The 21,277-nt window shown below is 38.2% G+C and overlaps 1 protein-coding gene across 1 annotated transcript in view; it reads left to right on the forward strand.

Moving 5' to 3' along the window:
* The window catches only part of Root (ciliary rootlet coiled-coil, rootletin), a 461,920-nt gene that overhangs the window by 257,339 nt on the left and 183,304 nt on the right, over nt 1-21,277 (forward strand). The window contains exon 19 of the mRNA XM_067137854.2: nt 10,811-10,986. Within this exon, the coding sequence (XP_066993955.2) occupies nt 10,811-10,986 (176 nt within the window). The remainder of the gene's footprint in view (nt 1-10,810; nt 10,987-21,277) is intronic.

Below are 21,277 nucleotides of genomic sequence, written 5' to 3' on the forward strand. Positions count from 1 at the left end.
TACTGGTTGTGTTACATCACACTGTGAAAAGCGAGGGCCTGAATGGCCACGTGCAATCCTAGGCCCGGAAGAAGACATCCAGACAATCGTAGATGATGATCCCGGGTGCAGTACGCATAGTATCACACATGCCGTTGGTGTTCCAACTTGGACCTTGCGTAGGACACTGCATGAAGAGCGAATGCATCATTACCATATTCAATGGACGCAGTGTCTCTCACTGGCTGATTACCCTCTTTTTACGTTGCACCGACAGAGATAGGTCTTATGGCGATGATGGGAAAGAAAGGGCTAGGATCGGAAAGGAAGCGGCTGTGGCCTTAATTAAGGTACAGCCCCAGCATTTGCCTGCTGTGAAAATGGGAAACCACGGAAATCTATCTTCAGGGCTGCCAACAGTGGGGGTTCGAACCGACTATCTCCCAAATACTGGATACTGGCCTGTAGCTATCGAGCTCGATGATGATTACGAATCAATAGTGGATTTCTGCCGCTGGTTGAATTATCTAGCATGCAATCCAGACTTTCTGTCGGGTGTATTTGTGATAGATGAGGCAGTTTTCACACGACAAAAAATGTTTAATATGCACAACACTCACTCATGAGCTGTGAAACATCCCTGCGTAGTACATCAAGGTAACTTCGAGCACCGGTTCTCAATTAATACCTGGATGGGTGTAGTAAGAGGTCGGTTACTTGGACCAATCATCTTTATTAATGTTATTTTGCTATACGTCCCACTAACTATTTTACGGTTTACGGAGACCCCGAGATTCCGGAATTTAGTCCCGCAGGAGTTCTTTTACGTGCCAGTAAATCTACTGACACAAGGCTGACGTATCTGAGCACCTTCACATACCCCTGAACTGAGCCAGGATTGAACCTGCAAAGCTGGGGTCAGAAAGCACCTCAAGCGTCTGAGCCACTCTGCCTGGCAGGAAGCACAAAATATAGATACATTTAATGTATTTAGTTTTATAACATGCCCATTATTCGTTTGAAACAAAACGTTTGATGTGCTTCGATAGTTCAGTTCCAACACTACTCATTTGGACATCCTATCCCATGCATTCTTTCGTTGATATAAAGAACATTGTTTACGTACACACCAAAACGATTGTGCCATCTTCCTCCTACCTTTACGCTATGCACAACGGGGATCATACTGTATTTCACGTCTGGGAGCGCCTATCCCAACCTTACACTCGAATAATCATATCACACATTCTTAGAGCTTCCGCACTGTCACAGGTTTTCAGGTCATTTCCGTACTCACCAGAACATGGGGCAGATGACCACAGATATCCCAATCCCCCAAAAGGACCTAACAGCAACAGAACATACATTAACACTGCCTATACGATACATCTCCATTAATACCAATATAAATGGTCCATTAGTGGACATTATAAAGTTTCCAGCTAACTCATTCCTGGTTGCCAACGTTTCGCCCCAGTGTGCTAAGTTGGGCTCATCATTTGGTAAATAGCACACCAACCAAGACGCATGGCTAGTGCATACCGTGGAGGCCACTGCGTAAGCTACTTGGAGCCACCGGCAGTACAAAAATACCAGTACAAAAATGCAACATATGACCTTAGTAGATTTACAAATTTATGGACTAGTAGGTATGTCTTTCTTAATGTAGATGTTAAAGTCTCCTAGGTTAAAAAATTTGACTTTACTGTTTACAAATGACTCTAAGAAGGATTCTGAATTATGTAAAAAAATTATATTGTTCACTTCCAGCAGTATATACTGATATTATAACCACATCATATTTTAGAAGTTTAATTGCACATACCTCAAAATCTGTTTGTTAAGAATGAAGCCATGCTTCTCAGTGTCGACTTACATTTGTTACATTATACATACCTCAAAATTAGTGTCAATCCTAACATTTTTAACCTAATTTTCTGAAAAGGGATGTTTTCCTTTACAAAGATCAAGCCACCATAACCTTAACTGTGATCTTCTACAGTGTGCTGAGCCTAATTTATAACCACAGGTAGTATAAAAATTTAGCTCAGCAAAAGTAAGCCAGTGTTTCATTAATTGATATAATATGTAGAGCAGATTCAGCACAAACTATATCTAATTCATTGAAAGAGGTCCTTATAGATTGTATATAATGTGAGCCATATACAGCTTACCGTGTTTGGTTTTTGGAACTTTGTTGTCATAACAAATTCCTTTAAGTTTGGAGCGAGCTATAGTTGAATGAACACTTGTGTTTGAATGGTGGTCAAGATAATGATTTTTGACTGTAACTGTTTTTGCTTTTGGCCAAGTTTTCCTCACAAACTTGGCCTTACAACAAAGTTCCCCGGTCTACACACAAAATCATATTCTAACTGATATTTACCTACGTGTATACTATTTAAAATATCATTACTAATATCTATAGCCAATTTTTCTTTATCTGTACTGTTTAAGTGCATACCATGGTTAGTGAATAAGTTTCTATCATAATTACCTGGGTCTACTACCTTGACATTATGAAATTTATTACAAAAGTATTTTATATGATCATTTGTTTTCTTAAGTTCTGTATTCACACATGACCAACTTGGAAGGTCATACCTGAGAGGACAGATGGTCACAATAAGATTTGCAGTAATTTGCAGTATATTGATTAAATTTGTTATGAACAACTTTGCACATTATTTGCTCCTGCCATCAACACCATGAAATTAGGCCTATTTTTTGTTTCAGTGGGCATATTTGCATCACTCATTTTCAGTGGGTTCACAACTTGATTAAATTTTGCACCTGGTTTTACATTACCATGAGCATGGAAAATTTTATTTAAGTTATTAATTTTCATAGCTACGCCCCGACCGTGACTATCTGAGAAAACACTTACCGTATTTACTCATGTATTAGACCCCCTGGCATATTCGACTCCCCTCCTCCCCCCCCCCCCCCCCTCCCCTGGCTTTTTGAGACGAAGAAAATTTAAAAAATTAAATCTTGCATACAAGACCCCCCCAACGTAATTCATCAGAGAAAAACAACAATTTCGCTTCGAAGCAGTTAAGAGCAGCTCTGATGACATCGCACAAATAGGTGAATAGTTTCGTGTCCGACCTGCGCATTGCAGACATGCATCAGTCATGCTATATGTCTGTGTTTTGTAGTTAAGAATGTCCGCCAGCGTAATGGTTAACACAATTAGCTGCTGTTTTCGGAAGTCTGAGTTAGATTACCGATACTGTACTACCAGAAATTTATGAATGGCTGGGAGTTTGATATGTGGTAAAAATGGAACATGTTACTCCCCTCCACTGGGGGCATGTCAAAAAGAGCTGCACCACGTCGGGATGAGGAAACAAGTTTACTTTAGTTGAGAAATATTCACGGTTGTTGCTATTAATATAGCAGGCGAGATCATTAACATAGTGATCGTTTAATATCTCGTAACTCGGGCCAGTATAGGTATTTTTTGGAGAGAAGTAGGTTTAAAACATGATGAAAACTACCCAATCATAATGATTGTTTTACTAGCTAATGTACCTAACAAATAATAATAATAATAATAATAATAATAATAATAATAATAATAATAATAATACGCACAAACAAGACTTCTTCAGAAAGAGCATTGTGACTTTTGGGACTTTCCGGGATGTGAAGTGGACAACTGGTGCAAAGTGGTTGGATGAACGCCATGCTCAATACAGCGAACTAATGAAAACCTATTGGATCTATCGAAAACTGAGTCAATGCCAGAATGTATAGCGAAACTTATCATTGTCCCCAGTTGGCCGATTAGCGAATAATAAATAAATAATACTAATTTTATGTTTCCGCTTACTTTTAACGATTTTCGGAGATGCCAAACAAAACATACTAGGGTATGAGTTAATAAAAAATGGAGACAACAAACGTACAAAAGTAAACATCATGATGATAAAATGCTCTGCCACACCTGTAGATATCCATAAATTCGGCAAACTTTCCTGTTATTTATTTTTATTCTTTCCGTCATGGAACTTTTGGCACTATCCGGGAGATAGCATACCTAACATAAACAATGCGGTCTCTCTTATTTCATTTACAGCTCTTCAGGTAAATCCTGATGTGATAAAAGTAAAGAACAAGCATGAAATATACTTAAAAGTAAGGGTCTGGCTTTCAACAGCCGCAGTTATCAAAAGAATGCTTCGAGTCACTATGTATTGCATTCAGAGGTACAACTCATAACATGTGCTAGTTATCAGCTGGTGGTTTGGCACGTTTTCTACACGGCTTTATTCGAAAGGAGTGGCATCTGCTACACATACACCAACTGGGAGTATAAGAGACCATCTCCAGAAACCATTTGGGAATATATTCACACTGTTTGGACTCTATAGTCAGGAATGAAACTATTTTTAAAAGGTTCAAAAAGACAGGACCTTGACTGCTTTCGATTGCAGTGATGCTGCTGCTGCTGTTATGGCTGACGAGATGGCAGTGAAGATGACATCATGTGGAATGGCGACATGCTGGTAGCGGGGCTTGGCGGCGCAAGACGATAATTCATATGAAAGCAGTGATCAGGTTTACTCAGGTTTACTGTGTGGTAGGCCTACCGCTCAACTGACAGAGACAAATGACTGGCTATTAAGTTATTTTGTATCAATATTGCATAATATGATAATCCCTTTTCTCTACGGGATTGAGTATGAAGCAAGATGAATCTTCTTAGTGAGTTTTTATGACCTTATGCCCTTCTTGACATCAACTTCATCTGGGGAATTAATGAGATGTAGCGAATGACGTGATATAAGAGTAATTAAAACTGACTATATTTACTTTATAATAGGCCTAGGCCTAAAAGTCATGTTTACCAAGCTCGATAGCTGCAGTCGCTTAAGTGCGGCCAGTATCCAGTAATCGGGAGATTGTGGGTTCGAGCCCCACTGTCGCCAGCCCAGAAGATGGTTTTCCGTGGTTTCCCATTTTCACACCAGGCAAATGCCGGGGCTGTACCTTAATTAAGGCCACAGCCGCTTCCTTCCACTTCCTAGGCCTTTCCTATCCCATCGTCGCCATAAGACGTATCTGTGTCGGCGCGACGTAAAGCCCCTAGCAAAAAAAAAGTCATGTTCTCCATTTATTATCTTTTTACATTTAGGAATACTGCTTTCCATTAAAAATAGCCAGTATAACTTAAATACATTCATAAGTTTGTTGAAGAATAGTGTAGAATGTTTACTTGTACAATTTATAGCTCCTTATAGCCTAGAAGTCATGTGTTCACTGCACAAAATTTGACGTTATCACATATTGGACCCCCCTTTACTTTTTTGGCTGTCATGGTTGGGAAAACAGGGGAAAAGGGGGTCTAATATGCGAGTAAATATGGTATATCTACACTTTCTGACGATGAAAATTTTAAGTTACTGGTAGACTTACTTTTCGACGTATTTTTCACTTGCAATTCCGGTACATTTACCTCTGAAGTACATTCTGTCTTATCACTACTATCACCTAAGATGAAAAATGTATTTAATGTCACAACATTCGAATTTCCTTGGAGCTGGGATTTAGGCCTCCCCTTGTGTTTCTGTGTTCTCCATGTGGGCCATGCAAATTGCCTGTCCACAGCACTGTCCGTACAATTAAAGGTTAAGTCACCAAATTCACTTGATGTCCCGATAACACCAGCACCAGTATTCATAGTGGAAGAAGAGAACCTTTGTGAGAGTTTATCTAAATCCTGACGTAGCACATTAATTATTTCATCTTTTGTTTTAAGTTCATTTTCAAGATGTTTTATTTAGTCCTTTGTACACTACACGCAAATGTAAGAATCACTATCTTTAAAGTAAGTCACATTTACCTTAGCACATTTTTTCATGTATCGAGAAGTTACAGTTTATACAAAATATACCTTTCATCACTTTTTTTGTACATATTTTACAGGAATTGCCATTTATATGAATCAAAGTTTCGGAACTAGTAACAGGCGAAACATACTTAGTTGCTGTCTTACATGATCTCTGCTGCATATGTCAGTAGTACCTCTTAGGGTACGAAAATGCTGAGTCGTCGTTTGGCATATCTGATGTGGTTATACATGAGCATCTTCCAGTTTGTTCTATCCATCCGCAGTTGTTGGACCATTACATGATGATAATTCACACATTACTTTGGTCCATTACATCTTGACAATTCACACATCGCTTTTCATTGTCCTTGAAAATGTGTTTTTCTGTGAGATCTTCTTTGAGCTCTTTAGCCTGTGACATTCCGTTCAAAGTACACTCTTGGAGTCCTGTTTACATTTCACGTGACCGTACCACTGCATTTTCTTCATTTGTCACTGGGCGAGTTGGCGTGCGGTTAGTGGCGTGCAGCTATGAGCTTGCATCTGGGAGATAGTGGGTTCGAACCCCACTGTTGGCAACCCTGAAGATGGTTTTCTGTGGTTTCCCATTTTCACACCAGGCAAATGCTGGAGCTGTACCTTAATTAAGGCCATAGCCGCTTCCTTCCCATTCCTAAACCTGTTCTATCCCATTGTCCCCATATGATGGTGCGACATAAAGCAAAAAAAAAATCTTCATTTGTAGTGTTTCATTCAGACTTCTATCCAATCCAAGTTGCTGTCTTATATATTCATTTCTTATTTTATCCTTTCTCATCTTTTGTAGACAAGAACAAAGGAACTTCACTTCGGTTACATGGAGATGATTATTGACTGGTCTGGTCAATTTTGCTCCTTTCAATCCATAAGTCAGGATTGGTACAAGATATGTTTTGTACAGGTTATCTTGGAAGGCAATGGAAATGTTTCATCCCTATCTATCTATCTAGGTATTCTGCCTTATGGCAGGTCTTGTCATGGGATGAACCTCTTCCACTGTTGCCTGTCCTGCGCCAAGTTTTTCATGTCCGAATATTTATTTCCTTGGATATTGTCCAACATTTGATATTTTTTCCTTCCTCTTCCTCGTTTGCCTTTCACCATTCCTTCTATTCCTTCTTTCAGTAAACAGTCCCTCCTCAAACAATGTCCGATCCAGTGCATTTTTCTCCTAATGGTTTGTAACATACTTCGTTCTTCTCCAACTCTTCGTAATACCTCCTCATTCCTTACCCGGTCTTCCCATTTCACTCTTTCTATTCTCCTCCATACCCACATCTCTAGTGCCTCCAATCTTCTCTCATCTTTCTTTCTCAATGTCCAAGTCTCTGCGCCATACAGCGCTATGCTCCAAATGTAACACTTAGCAAGTCTTTTCCTCAAATCTTTGAAGGGAGAAAGGAGTTGATTGGACAGTTTCATCCCTAAGCGTTTGACAAACTGAGTGAAAAAATTGGGTAGCTGCTCGTATTTTGTTGCCAATTTCTTGTTTTATGTTACTCTTTGAGGAAACAAAGGTACCAAAATATTTAACGTTGTTGAGAGTATGTATTTCATCACTTCTAACCCCCAGATGGACTGTTCCATTATTCGTATACAGTATTCGTGGCATTTTTGTTTGGTCCTTCCTCTTAACTTCTTTAATTACCTCATCCATTATATTAATGAATAGAAGTGGGGACAGAAAACTTCCTTGTTGGAGTCCTATTTACATTTCACGTGACCATACCACTGCATTTTCTTCATTTGTCACTCTTTGTTTCAAACCAACCAGATCGCCCTCCCTGGCTTTGCTCACAGCTTTTCGTTTCTCGATATAGTTGTCTTATGTATGATATGATCTGGTTCTTCCTTATGTCTTAAACATACCCATATATACTTGCATGCTACTTGGTCATATGCCTTTTCATTGTCCAGAAATAGACTAAAATTGTTCTATTTCTCTCCTAGTACTTTTCAAAGAAATTCCTGTTGCAGAAAAAATAGATCTATGGTAGACCTACCTGGTCAAAATTCTTGGTTCTTCTGATGATCAATTCCATTTCACTAACTACAACACCTTGACCAGACTCTACCACAGAGGCTTAACAAGCAAGCCAACAAGTTTGTAGTTTTATATGACTGTTGATATCATGATCATAGCTACAGATCGTCTTGTTGTACATGGATTCCCAACTATTAGGATGTGACTTTAATTTCAAAAATCCCACATTGCATTAGTCAGGATTCGAACCACAGCTACCTTGCAGATTCTAAATAGATTAGTTTACTGTGCCCATACATATACTAAAATCTGGTATTGCTCCGGCTAAAGTCACGACCTCAAGCATGTGCAGTTCACACACAGTGGCCTGGATTTTGGGGATCATATACTTCAACAGACAGACAAGGAAAACAGGGTGAAGGTATCCAATAAATTATGGGCAACAGTTGATTAAAATAACAATAATTTGTTAAAAAAGACAAACTTATATGAAATAAAAATAAATGAATTTGCACATTATGATTTGACACTCTAATTCTGCTTTGGTGTTATATCACTTTATGAAAGATGAGTTACCTTATGCCATCTCCATGCTCAACATCCTAGTAGGATTCTAACACAAAACTTGCACAAACATCTATGAGGAAAATTAGAATAATTATTTATATATTTAAATTCTGAGTGGGTCCACACTATCTTAACTAATAGAATGCACGTATAACATCAAAAGATAATCCCAAACGCATTGATTTAAATAGCCACATACTCACAAATATTTACATGGTAAATCAAACACATTTTTAAAGAAAGCACTAATGTGCACACAACCTGTAAAACATAATGTCACCTCTTTCACACAAACCTAAATTATACCACTTCACTCTCACATTTCACAGCAGAAATCGTACACACATACTGACAATGACTCTTTGAATTTAAATCTCAAACACTGTTCTAGCCACGTAACAAGAAAGTAAAAACAATCACCACCATCCCTTTCGTATGACATCAGTAGTATTTAGATGATGTCTTCTCGTCAGTTCACCTAATTTTCCACTTTAAATTATTTCAGAAGATATGCAAATATTTCACCACGACTGATTAGCTTTAGGCATGGGTGCAAATAAACAAATAGGCTTCTATACAATCAAATATGATACTCCTTCAGTACAAAACTCCACCTTGTTGGAAGTACACCTCGATGGCAAATAAAAAATTGGGCCACTCTACCTTGTTGGAATTACTCCTCGATGGAAAATAAACGAAATAGAAGATCACTTGCGTTAACACATTACAGGAGATCCAATTGCTCCATCCTTTAAAAGACCCTGGCCTCTCGAAACCAAGTCATACAATGAATATAGTGCTTATACATATTACCCCAAGGCCTGTCAACCTATCATATAAATCCTGCTTTAATGGCCTTCTCGCTCGACTCTCATAATAATCCACACACCTATGCATAATCTCTAGCCACACTACGAATACATTAAAATCCCATATCAATTAATTACCTTGATTTCATATAACAATGATGGTAATCCAACCTTCAACTCATTTGAAGACATTCCTATCATGAATTTCATTCTCCAGATATTATAAGATGAACACACTGCATTAAGTTAACTTTCATGACGATCAAAACACAATACTATTTGTTCATCACTGCCAGTGATGTTTCCTAATCCACATTATTCAAACACCTGAAATCCGATAACACTTACAAAGAAATATATTTAACACTCAACATGCACAGCCTCATCTCACAAATACACTCAGAACTTAGCATGGAACCAATGATCTCCCACAACCTGGATGCCATTATCTCCAATGAATCAATTACCCTTAATCACAAACAAATTTGACAACTGTACAATTCAGTAGTTAACTAGTTTCACACTGGAATAAACCATCCTCAAGACTCAAACACACTCACTCTTTCCATCATAACACAATAGCCTGCAATTTAAATTATCTTCCCAAGAACTTGACTTTACTTTTATGTTAGGTGGACAGTATTTGTTAAGACACTCCCACCTATTTATTCCTAATTGGCTATTTACTTTTGTCAGACACAACACAAGTCATTCCCATAATAATAATAATAATAATAATAATAATAATAATAATAATAATAGTAATAGTAATGAGAGAGATTCAGCGCAGCAACTTTGTGAGGATCTCAGGTTCAGCTACATCTGGCTGAAGATCGAATGGATTACACTCAAAATCAGCTGCAAGATACAACGCGTAAGCTGAAAGAAGATACATATGCATTACAGTAAAACTTGATATGACATGAAAACTCTGAAATAAAATAAATCACAATAATAATAAAATGAAATGAGATGAAATGAAATGAAATGAACTGAAACCCACTCATTCTATTGTAACAAAAATATCAAATTATTCTCCGCAACCTGCAGCTACTATACAGTAATTCTATCTAACACATGATTAAAACATTTATACTGTTTACACTACACACCCTGCTGGATATTTACACAAGCACTACATTATTTGGCCCTGATGGTCCTTTTCGTTTATTCTGCCATGGTGTCTGGCGATGACGCTGCAACAGTGGGTCCTTCCTTTATCTCAAAACAGAGCCTGTGGTCCATGTCTTGTCACCTGCTGCCTTGGTCTTCATACTTGTCATGCCAGCTTGCTGCAACCTCCTACAGAATAATATGCACTGTCGCTTATAGCAAAATATACCACTTGACAGGTTAATATATGGTTGACGTTACACATTCAAGACATGTATTGTATCGTCCAGTAGAAAATTTTCACTTTACCTACGATTTAGCATTTGCAGCACAGAAAAATATGACTTCAAAATATAACATTGCTCTTAACTACATAATGCTGGTTTGTACCGTGTACATTCCTCTTGGTCTGTAATAGTTAAGGCACTGGAGATCAAATGAGAAGGTTCATTTAAATGATATTTTAAAATTATATTGCAGACAGAAAGCAGAAGAAGACAGAATACGCCTTGAAAATAAATTGGAGGAGGTTCGCAATGAGAGAGATTCAGCGCAGCAACATTGTGAGGATCTCAAGGTTCAGTTACATTTGGCTGAAGATCGAATGGATTCCACTCAAAATCAGCTGCAAGATACAACGCGTAAGCTGAAAGAAGGTATGCAATGCAGTAAAACTTGGTCTAACTGTGTTATACTAAGGCTAACTCATGAGTTCGAACTCTAATGACTGCAGTAAGAAAGATTTTTAATCTAATGATAAATGTAATAATATAATTGTTTAAATTATGTGTGAAATAGAGTAGGAAATAAAATCTAAAACAACTTGCTAAACCAAGAACACACTTGTTATATGAAGAATATGTTGTATATTGTCATCTGGACTGAGACATATTTTCCCTGCATTGAATTCTTTCATTGCCTGAAGTATGACATTCATCCTTGTCAAACGTAACTTAAAAGCTTTCCAGTCTGTCGAATACACAAGTTAAATATAAATATTACACTATAATATACCTGTTAAACAACACATTATTAACACTTTCAATACTTCGCCCGTACGAGACACGGGCACACTGCTATACTGGTTGTGGATTGCGCCCGTATACCATACAAGTGTGATTTTCGTGCGTGTTTCTAGGCAGCTGCATGTATCCCATATGGTTTCCATCCCTTGCTTGGAGGTCATAGTTTATCTAGTGTCCACTAGAATGCAGCAGTTATGCGGAAATTCAAGCTGAAACGATAAAATGTAGTTTCTCCTTGCCGTGACCTCTACTGAAGCACTCGATGTGCCGAGACGCTAAATCTGTCATGCTGTCAGCTGTGTTACTGTACAAACATCCTCACACCGGCTCAATGATAGTGATATCTTGGATATTTTATCGGGAGAAGTGGGTTCAGAAATAGATGACAGTGATGAAGACTCTGCTAAAGAACCAGATGACATGATAACATGATAGTGATAGTTCAGGCAAGATTTTTATTTGTTTCATCACTTTTGAATGCAATTTTTTAGCTGCATTATTTTACTCCAATTACAAACGACAGAAATAGAAACCTTTCCAGAAATTTGGGCTTTTTTTTTTTCGTTTAGACGAAGAGGCGCAGGCTGATGATTCACCTGTACCGTGAAAAGAAAGTAGATGGTGATGCAAGGAGTGTGAGGTTGGACTGTGCATAGCCCAATGTTTTCAGGGCTACCATATCAAAACAAACTATTCCTAAATAGGTAAATTTTTTATTTAAAAAGTAATTGCATTTATTTGTGGTTTAATTAGCCACATTAAATGATTCAGTTTTATTGTTTGAGCAGGATTATTGGTATAATTTGAAAGTAAAAGTTTTTTCCATACTTTTTAAAAATGTTTTTAACGAAACTAGTATAATTAAGATACTTTAGATATATACTTCCTGATTAACATCTTCATTTTAGATGGCTGATACCTTCATATTGTAGAAAAATCAGGTACGTACTATGTTTTGCTGTTGTGTAATAATGTATTAAAATTCATGAAAAAAAAAGCAATTGACTGCCAAGGTCCATGCTAAAATATGGTAGTGTTGAAAGTGTTAAACAAGGAATAATAATACATACTATTAAACTAAGAAACATGTTTCATTCTTGAAAGTACATCATCAGCATGCTGGAGTAGAGACAAAGGAGAACATCATTAAGATAAGTTCCTAAGTATTTACATATCATTCTTTGTTTAATACGACGGGCCGATGACCTCGATGTTAGGTCCCTTTAAACAACAAGCATCATCATCATCATCATTGTTTAACTCTCTTGGTGCCAGGCGGTAGTGCGAGCATCCGCCCTTTAAATTGCCAGAGCCGATCTGGTCGGCCTTTAACAATCCAGTCGGAAGTTGCCAGAGCCGATTACATCGGTCGGCTTAAAATTCTGTGATATACATAATTTTGAGGCAACCTATAGTGACGTGCATACTTTTGTTACAACCTGTAGTAAAGGGGCTACACGTTATTGTGTGCCTGGCCTTGCTTTAGCAGTTCTAAGAGGGTGTTATACCTTTCACAAGAGTCGTTTCCTGTGTTTACAAATACCGCTAACCGGTCAGTAAGAGATTGCTTCTTGCAGTGAGTGGATTTGTGACAGGAAAATGGCATGTTGTTCACGTGATATTTTTTCAGCAGGTATTGATGACAATAAATTAATGCAGTATTTGGAACAGTGCGAAGTTAACGCGGATGATTTATCGGATAGCGATAGGGAATTTAGTTCAGAGAGTAGCAACGAAATTATACCGGACATGTCCGCAGAATCACCGCAGCTAAAGAAGAGACGTTTAATTGTGTCTAACAGCACTACTCTGAATATAGTGGTAGATGAAACTAGTGATAACGAATATGATAATGTCTCTGGAGAACATTTTGTGGAAATTTGTCCCAATGAACCTGACAACATTCCTCAACCTCCAGTTTCCTTCAAGGAAGTTCTTGGACCTAAACATGTCCTACAGTCTGATTCTCCGCCCATATCATACTTCAATTTACTTTTCACTTACTCTTTGCTAAACCTTATAGTCACCGCCGGTCTCCGCGAGCCAAGTGTAGCGTGCCTGCCTCTCACCCGGAGGTCATGGGTTCGATTCCCGTCCAGGTCAAGTATTTTTGCCTGGTCCTGAGGGTTGGTTCGAGGTTCACTCAATCTAAGTGACCCTAAGTGATTGCAATTGAGGAGATATATGAGGGTGAGAGGGCGACCCCGGTCTGGAAAACCAAGAATAATTACTGAGAGGATCCGTCCACTGACCATGATTCACCTCGTAAACTGCAGGTACCGAACTGAGCAGCGGTCGCTTATTAGGTCAAAGCAAATCACGACTTTAGTGCCATACATTTCTTAATTTCGTAAATTATGTTGTATTGTAAAATTATTTTTCTAATATATACTACAACCGAAAACGAGAAACTTTTTTTCTGAAACCAAAAAACTGTAATATCAACTACTATTTTTTACTTATTTAATAATTCAGAATTATTTTAATACTGTGTTGTCCGCACGTAGAAAATTTGTTGTCAGTATTTGCCAAACATCGATACGTACACGCGAATTTTATCGGTGAGTAAAATTGTCTTGTTTTTACTAGTGACATATGTTTGAATTTTTATGTTTTACATTTTTGTTTTTCTCCTTCAAATTAGTTATTCTATAGAATTGTATTTAGAAATACATTGTACATAATTACGTATATTCTTTTGTATCGTAAATTATTTTTTCAAAGTAGATATTGAGAGAGAAAGTGCGAAAATATTTTTCTCTTCCTAAATATAAACGTTATCGACAACTATAAATCAACAATAAAACGTCTTTGACTCTTTATATCTCTCCAAACCAGTTTCATATTCTACGTAGTCGATATGTAGAAAATTTCATGCCGGTATTTGCTATACACCGGCAGATATACGCGAATTTTAAAATACATATATTTCCACAGAAAACGGCCTGGCACTTTACAGCAGTGGAGTGGAGGCGGAGCTCTGGCCTCTTCCAGTTGATGGGGAGCGGCCGACCAGATCGGCTCTTGGCTCCAAGAGGGTTAATACGAGTAGTTTGTATTTGTATTTATTTTTTGTTTTTGTTTTCTTACAGGTATGTTATAGTGTAATATTTATATTTAACTTATGTGTTCAACAGACTGGAAAGCTTTTAAGTTACATTTAACAGAGTCAACACATCCTTGTCAAGTCATATATGTCAAGAGAAACAAGAAAAGGAGCACAAAATGGGACAAACACAATGACAAGTCAGTGGGGAAGAGGGAGCACAGAGAGAGGAGACAAGGACAAACCTAAAAACACAAAAGGACAAGGACAATATCTGTTTAAACTAATTACTTTTAAGAATTTAGTTTAAATATTGTTGAGTCAATACGGAACAAAAGATGAAATTCTTTAGTTGCAAGAGCAATCTCCGCATCTTAACATACTGCTATCTTCAAATATATAGGCTGTCTCTTCATTCCTCTCTTCTCAGCTCCTGACAAGCTCGTTTCTGCTTCTCAGCTTCATCAGGAGGGCGGCCATCAACTCTCAATGAGGGGCCATCTTGACCGATCTTAAGTCTTGATGAGGGAAGTGTAGGATAAGAAGAAAGCTGGATAAATACAGGGATAAGGAAGAAACATAAGATAAAGATAATACAGGTGGTAAAATGTACAGTGGAACCTCAATTATCCGTTCCCGGAAACTACGTTTTCCCAGATTTTTCGTTCAAATTACGTGGTCCCGCAAGCATTCTAATTAAATTACGAAGTAAAATTCCCGCATTATCCGATCCTCAAAGAAATGATTTCCTAGATCAACCATCCAGAAATTTCAGTCCCATCAATGCTAAATCCTCGATCAAGCATTTTTCAAGAAACTGTATCTCACAAAAGGACTTCTACGGCATACTTATACATCTTGGCGTTGACGCCCCGTCATTGCGATAATTAGAGCAAGTACTGTACTGGAAAAGCGATCGGTGGTGAACTTGCATAAGGGACCATCTTAGCATCGCATTCAGGTAGTATTGTTTAGAAAATCATCAGAAATCATAAAGCAGAAAGTGACCACAACAATGTGAAGGAGAAAGAACGCATTTCGACAGCTCTACTTGAAGACGGAACGAGTTTCGTCAAACGTTCGTACTTGTAAAACATCCATATTATATCCAGGGTTAGATGTTTATATTTACACTTTTTTCGATTGTATCGCCGAACAGGTTTTCGGCACTTCCCTCAGGACACTGTATAGTCACGGCTTTCAAGCAGGAATCGAAACTGCTCCTTCTTAACACGAATCTAGTATTTTAATATTATCGTATACGATTATATTTTATCGAGGCCAGAACAGATGTTGCAACTTACGTACATAAAGTCATGGGAGGTCTTGAGATTGCCTATCACTGTTTCGGTCCTAATATAAGACTGGGAATTTTATGTTTTTGTGTTAAACTGTCATAAAAACCGCAGCTGTTTAATTTGTGCAGAATATGTTTAAAAAGTTTGTATCATTTCCCACTCGTACTGACTTGTGCAGCGTTAATAGATTTTTCGAAGAGTTTGGCTGATCAAAGTTGCTGAACTGAAAGAAGTTTTCACAGAAAACTAACAAAGTTTCTCCAGTAGAACTGAATATGAAGTATCGAGATTTTTAACTCACGTGGTGGTAATTAATGTTTGAAGCCGGTCCCGCAGTCTAACTTACCTGCCTCTCACCCGGAGGGCTCAGGTTTGATTCCCGGCCAGGTAGCTTTTTTACCTGGATATAAGGGCTGGTTCCAGGTCTACTCAGCCTACGTGATTACCTTTAATTGAGGAGCTATTTAATGGTGACAATGGGACCACGGTCTTGTGAGCCAGGAATAATGGTCGAGTAGATTCGTCACACTGACCTCGTAATCTGCAGGCCTTCGGACTGAGCAGCGGTCACTTGGCAGGTAAAGGCCCATTGGAGCTGTAGTTTGGTTTGGAGTGTTTGTAAGATTATAATTATACATATTTCATTTTGGTGATGTTTAGCCAAATTGATGATGGTTTTCATTCATTCCCGGATTTTCCATTTTCCCCTGTTGTAGGTTTTTTTCATGGTCCCTCCAAGAACGGGGAATCAAGGTTCCACTGTTTTAGGAATGCAGGGCAAACACAAAAGATGAAAACAATTTTTTATTTTTTATTTACAAATTGCTTTATTCACAATTAAGTATTTATTTATTTTCCACCTAGTCGATACAATGATTGCTTAAGGCAATTTAATGGTTAAAAGTGGTACATGTTTCGTATATTATCAACATCTTCAGCCACATAACACTGTTTAGATGAAAAATATATAAATTGACAAAGTAATGCTTTAGAGGAAGTGTCCTTAACATTAACATAAGATTGACAACATTAAAACAAACAAATAACTCAAGAGAAAATATATAAATTATTTCTACAATTGAAAGCAGTCGTCAAGGAAACACTTGTACAATATTCCATAGAGAATATGTCCTAATGAATATTCTTTTCTTAATAATTCATGAAAAAAAAGATCAATTTATAAATTAAAAATTATACAATTTATAAGTAATTGTCAAAATGAAGAAATCCAGATATCACAGTGTGGCTCTTATTATTAATGCAGATGAAAATATAACTAATTCCTAGTTGTCTATTCCTATTAAGCCTGCTTTCCTTTGGAACAGTAACTCCTGTCATTCTTTCACAGTTTTGTGTCTGGTGTAATATTGATGATGCCTAAATCGATCACCGAACATGGGAAAATTCGACTCTCAGGGGAAAAAAGGGCAAATTCCTCGGATATGCAGAGCAATCCAAAAGATTCAGAATTTGGATACCACAGGAACGAAATGTGGAAATCTCACGTGATGTCAAGTTTTTGAAAGAAGATAGAAAAGAACAAAAACACGATCTTGATATTTTCCCAAGTCACTGCCCAAATGTAGAACACTTTGATGAAGATCATCCCAGCATAGAACCAGAGCAGGTTGGTCCTTTCATCAATGTAAACATAACTCCCAGACACGTAGAACGTACAGAAAGCATCAAAGATTTGGATAGCTCAGAAGAAGAATTTCTTGGTTTTGAAAATGAACCAGGACAAGAAATATGGCAATCTCAACATGCTCCAGGGAGACCAAAAATAATTCGTCCGGGAACACAAGGTAGACCTCGAAAGTTTTACCAGGAACATGATGGAGCACAAATTGATTTGGTATGTCTGGCTGAGGTTCCAATTCAGGTGACATTTTCAGGTCCAGATGAATTTGTCTCCATTCTAAGAAACAAGATCTGGGGTCTCGTAGACTGTCCAGAAAATAGAACAACACTTGGATGTCGTGTAGTTCCTAGGAATAAGTATGGAGCAAATTATATGATATTATAAATTTACTCATTCGGGACAAATATTTCAGGTTCCCTATGGGAATCAACATCTATATCATATGGAGCAAATGGCAGGATCACAAGAAGGAAGGTTAGAGTCGTGGCCAGGGGTTTTTCCCAGAGGCCAGGTATAGATTATACTGAAACGTTTGCACCAGAGGTAAGACTCAGCTCAATACGAATGGCTATTGCGCTCACTGCTCATCGTGAAATGTATGTCTGACTATTTGATGTAGCAACTGCACACTGAAATGGAAATCTTTATGGAGGTACCAAACTACACCAGGGAAATACTAAAATTCATCGTACAGGAAAGCAATGCAACATCCGAGATTATAGCCGAAGCCAAGAGAATGCTGAAGATGCTAAACAAGGATTGTGTGTGCCGTATTAAAAAGGCTCTGTATGGCTTGAAGCAGGCTGGCCGCTGTTGGCACCAACGCTTGAACGAGCAACTACTAAAGCTTGGTGTCAAACCAGTGTCCGGCGATTCAAGCATCTATGTGAAGGGTGCAGATGCTGATGCTCTTGTAATCATAGTTTATGTTGATGACATTTTAGTTTTGTCACGGAACTCGAGAGAAATTGACGAGGTCTGCAGATTTCTACAAAAGTCCTTTGAGGTCAAAGACCTAGGAGACATGAAGTACTGTCTCGGGATTGAGTTTTCTCGAGATGAATCTGGTATCACCTTGAAACAGAAAGGTTATCTTATGGACATCTCCATGTCTATTTTTGTCACTGTATCCATTGTGATTTACGATTGTAATAAATAGAGACGAGAATTATAGGCAAAAAAAACAGTTAAAATAGGCAGGCATATAGGCTCTTAAATTAGCCAAAATAGGCAATAAAATAGGCATGGAAAAAATTACTTATAATTTCATAACACACTTAATTACTATAAAAGGAATTTACAAGCAACGTTTCAATGTTTTCCGGTAACAGTCTTGTTCTCCTCTCATGCATAATGTTTTTGTTCTGAGAGAAAGACCTCTCAACATCACATGAAGTGATTGGACAAAACTTCAGTGAAGTCACTTCATCTGGTTTTATTTCGCTGACAGCGGCTGCCTTCCCAGAGGTTCGGACAAAACTTTCCCTGACTTCTTCCATAATCCTAAATGACTCCATCAGGGGCATGCCACTCTTCTCCCACTTGGTGATTGCTCCCGGCAGCTTGTTGAAATTTGAAGATGCTCCGGTTTACGCAGGGATGTATTAGCTGCCAACATTTCAGTGATTAAGTCTAAAGAAAATGGTTGTTGGTCGGTGCCCAAAGTGGTAGAGGGGTTGCGTTAATACAGATTTCTGCACTCGTATCAGATGCATCGCAGTATTTCTAATTTGATCTATGTGGGTTTTTTTCACATTTGATCTGAAAAATAATAAAATTGTCATAAATTGCATTGTCCCTATATCTTAAATTTCTACTGTTGGGCTAATTGGCAGTAATGCTTAGTATATATCACATATTTGTTTCATAAAAAGAAAGCCTATTAGAGATGACATTTCTAGAAGTACAAAACTTTAAAGTAGGAACAAGGGAATTAGTAATTTACATGGAAATATGTCTTCAAGGATTTTCAGTTATAATTTGACAGTATCGTGTAGAGTTCACCGAATGAAAAATATAATTAAAAAGACGTGAAACGAGACCGGAGTAGCGTAGAGGAGAGATCCGTCCATTATGCTTGCCAAGGACCCACCAAGCTGGCCCTAGAATTATTCTTACTTATATAGAAGAATGAAAGCGAAACAGACACTACAGCACAGTGGTAAGGCCAGAGGGTCTCTGTGCTTCAGAGAGCCTGACAATGAATGAAAAGGGTGAGCTTCAAGTTCTCAAGAAAAAGGAGAGAAGAATCTTAAGGAAAATTTTAGGACCAGAGAAAAATGCTGATGCGGAGTGGAGAAATAGAAAGAAATGATGATCTCTACAAATACACCGAAAAGTCACTGTCACCATGCGAAAGCGAAGGCTAAAATTCTATGGGCATCTAGAAAAAGGGGATGAGAAACGGCTAAGAAAATATTCAAGTACATCATTGGACTGAAATCTTCGACGAACTGGTTAGAAGAGGTAAAAAGAGATGCAATAAAAAGTGGACTTACAATGGATATGTTTCACAACAGAAAAGAATTTAGAAGCCGGGTGTACAGCATCAAATTATTGCAGGAGAAACCACCAAAATGTAGACCAAAACTGATCATATCTCAGAAAGAAAGGAGAATTAGAAGTGAAAGGATGAAGAGGTTCTGGGAGGAGGAGGAGGAGGAGGAGGAGGAGGAGGAGGAGAAGGAGGAGGAGAAGAAGAAGCAGAAGAAGAAGAAGAAGAAGAAGAAGAAGAAGAAGGGAAAGCCTTAGGTTCTATGCGGTCCATAGACGGCCAAATTCGGAAACAAGAAGAAGAAGAATGTAAACGGAGGCACTATAAATCCCAGAATTGTGAACATTTTATTTGTTTCTATTCGCCAGCTTTGGTCAGCCAGGTCAGCTGTCATGAAGACTATTTTCCGTTGCCTGCAATAGATCCTGCATCATGTGTGCCCACAAAGCTGCCACTCTCGTTGAAAATTAAAAACCGTGTAATTTGAAATTGCCGTGACATGCGCCCATAACCTTATTTTTGTCACAATTTAGTAAGACTCTTGAGGGGATGCTAGAGGCTTGTTAACCTGAGAATTTACACGCCTCAGACTCTCCTTGCTTCCCCTCCCCGCCCCTATGCACAACGGTTACTAACCGGACCTCATCAATCGAGACCAACGGTATTTTCGCTGGCCTGGTGTTGGAAAGATAGTCTTGGCAACCTTGTAAAACACGCTGCGGCATCGTCCTGTCCGGGCTACATTGGATCTGCAACCTGTGTTTCGCGAAGGCTTAGCAAAAATGTAATAGAATTCACGTTTTTTTTGTTTTTTGTTGTTGCAAGTTGTTTTACGTTGCACCGACACAGGTCTTATGGCGACGATGGGACAGGAAAGGACTCGGAGTGGTTAGGAAGCGGCCGTGGTCTTAATAAAGGTACAGCCCCAGCATTTGCCTGGTGTGAACGTGGGAAACCTCGGAAAACATCTTTAGGGCTGCCGACAGTGGGGTTCGAACCCACTATCTCCCAAATACTGGATACTGGCCGCACTTAAGCGACTGCAGTTATCGAGCTTGGTTCACAATTTTTAAAGGGAGTTTTAAAAATTGCATTTCAATTGTAAATCTCTATTTTCACAGGAATTGAATCACAGTTCAAAATACCGATTTAATTTTCATCCATTCTGTGACAAGAGACCACCGGCGTTCTACCTCCTCGTTCAGTAATTTAATGATTTACATTTTAGCAATATAAAAGAATAATTGAAAGTTCACGAGTAATACAGCATTGCAACAAAACAACTAGCCACAATACATAAATTAATAGGCCTATATATGCTACAATGGAATGCGATCATAATTCTCAATCACAAAAAATGATAAAAGGAACAAAAGGAACTCACCTCCTTACAGCAAGCTTCACAGACTACCCTTCCATCCGTAGTGAAATTGGGATTAACT

The sequence above is a fragment of the Anabrus simplex genome, chromosome 1, assembly GCF_040414725.1.
Source record: "Anabrus simplex isolate iqAnaSimp1 chromosome 1, ASM4041472v1, whole genome shotgun sequence".
Classification (NCBI taxonomy): Eukaryota; Metazoa; Arthropoda; class Insecta; order Orthoptera; family Tettigoniidae; genus Anabrus; species Anabrus simplex.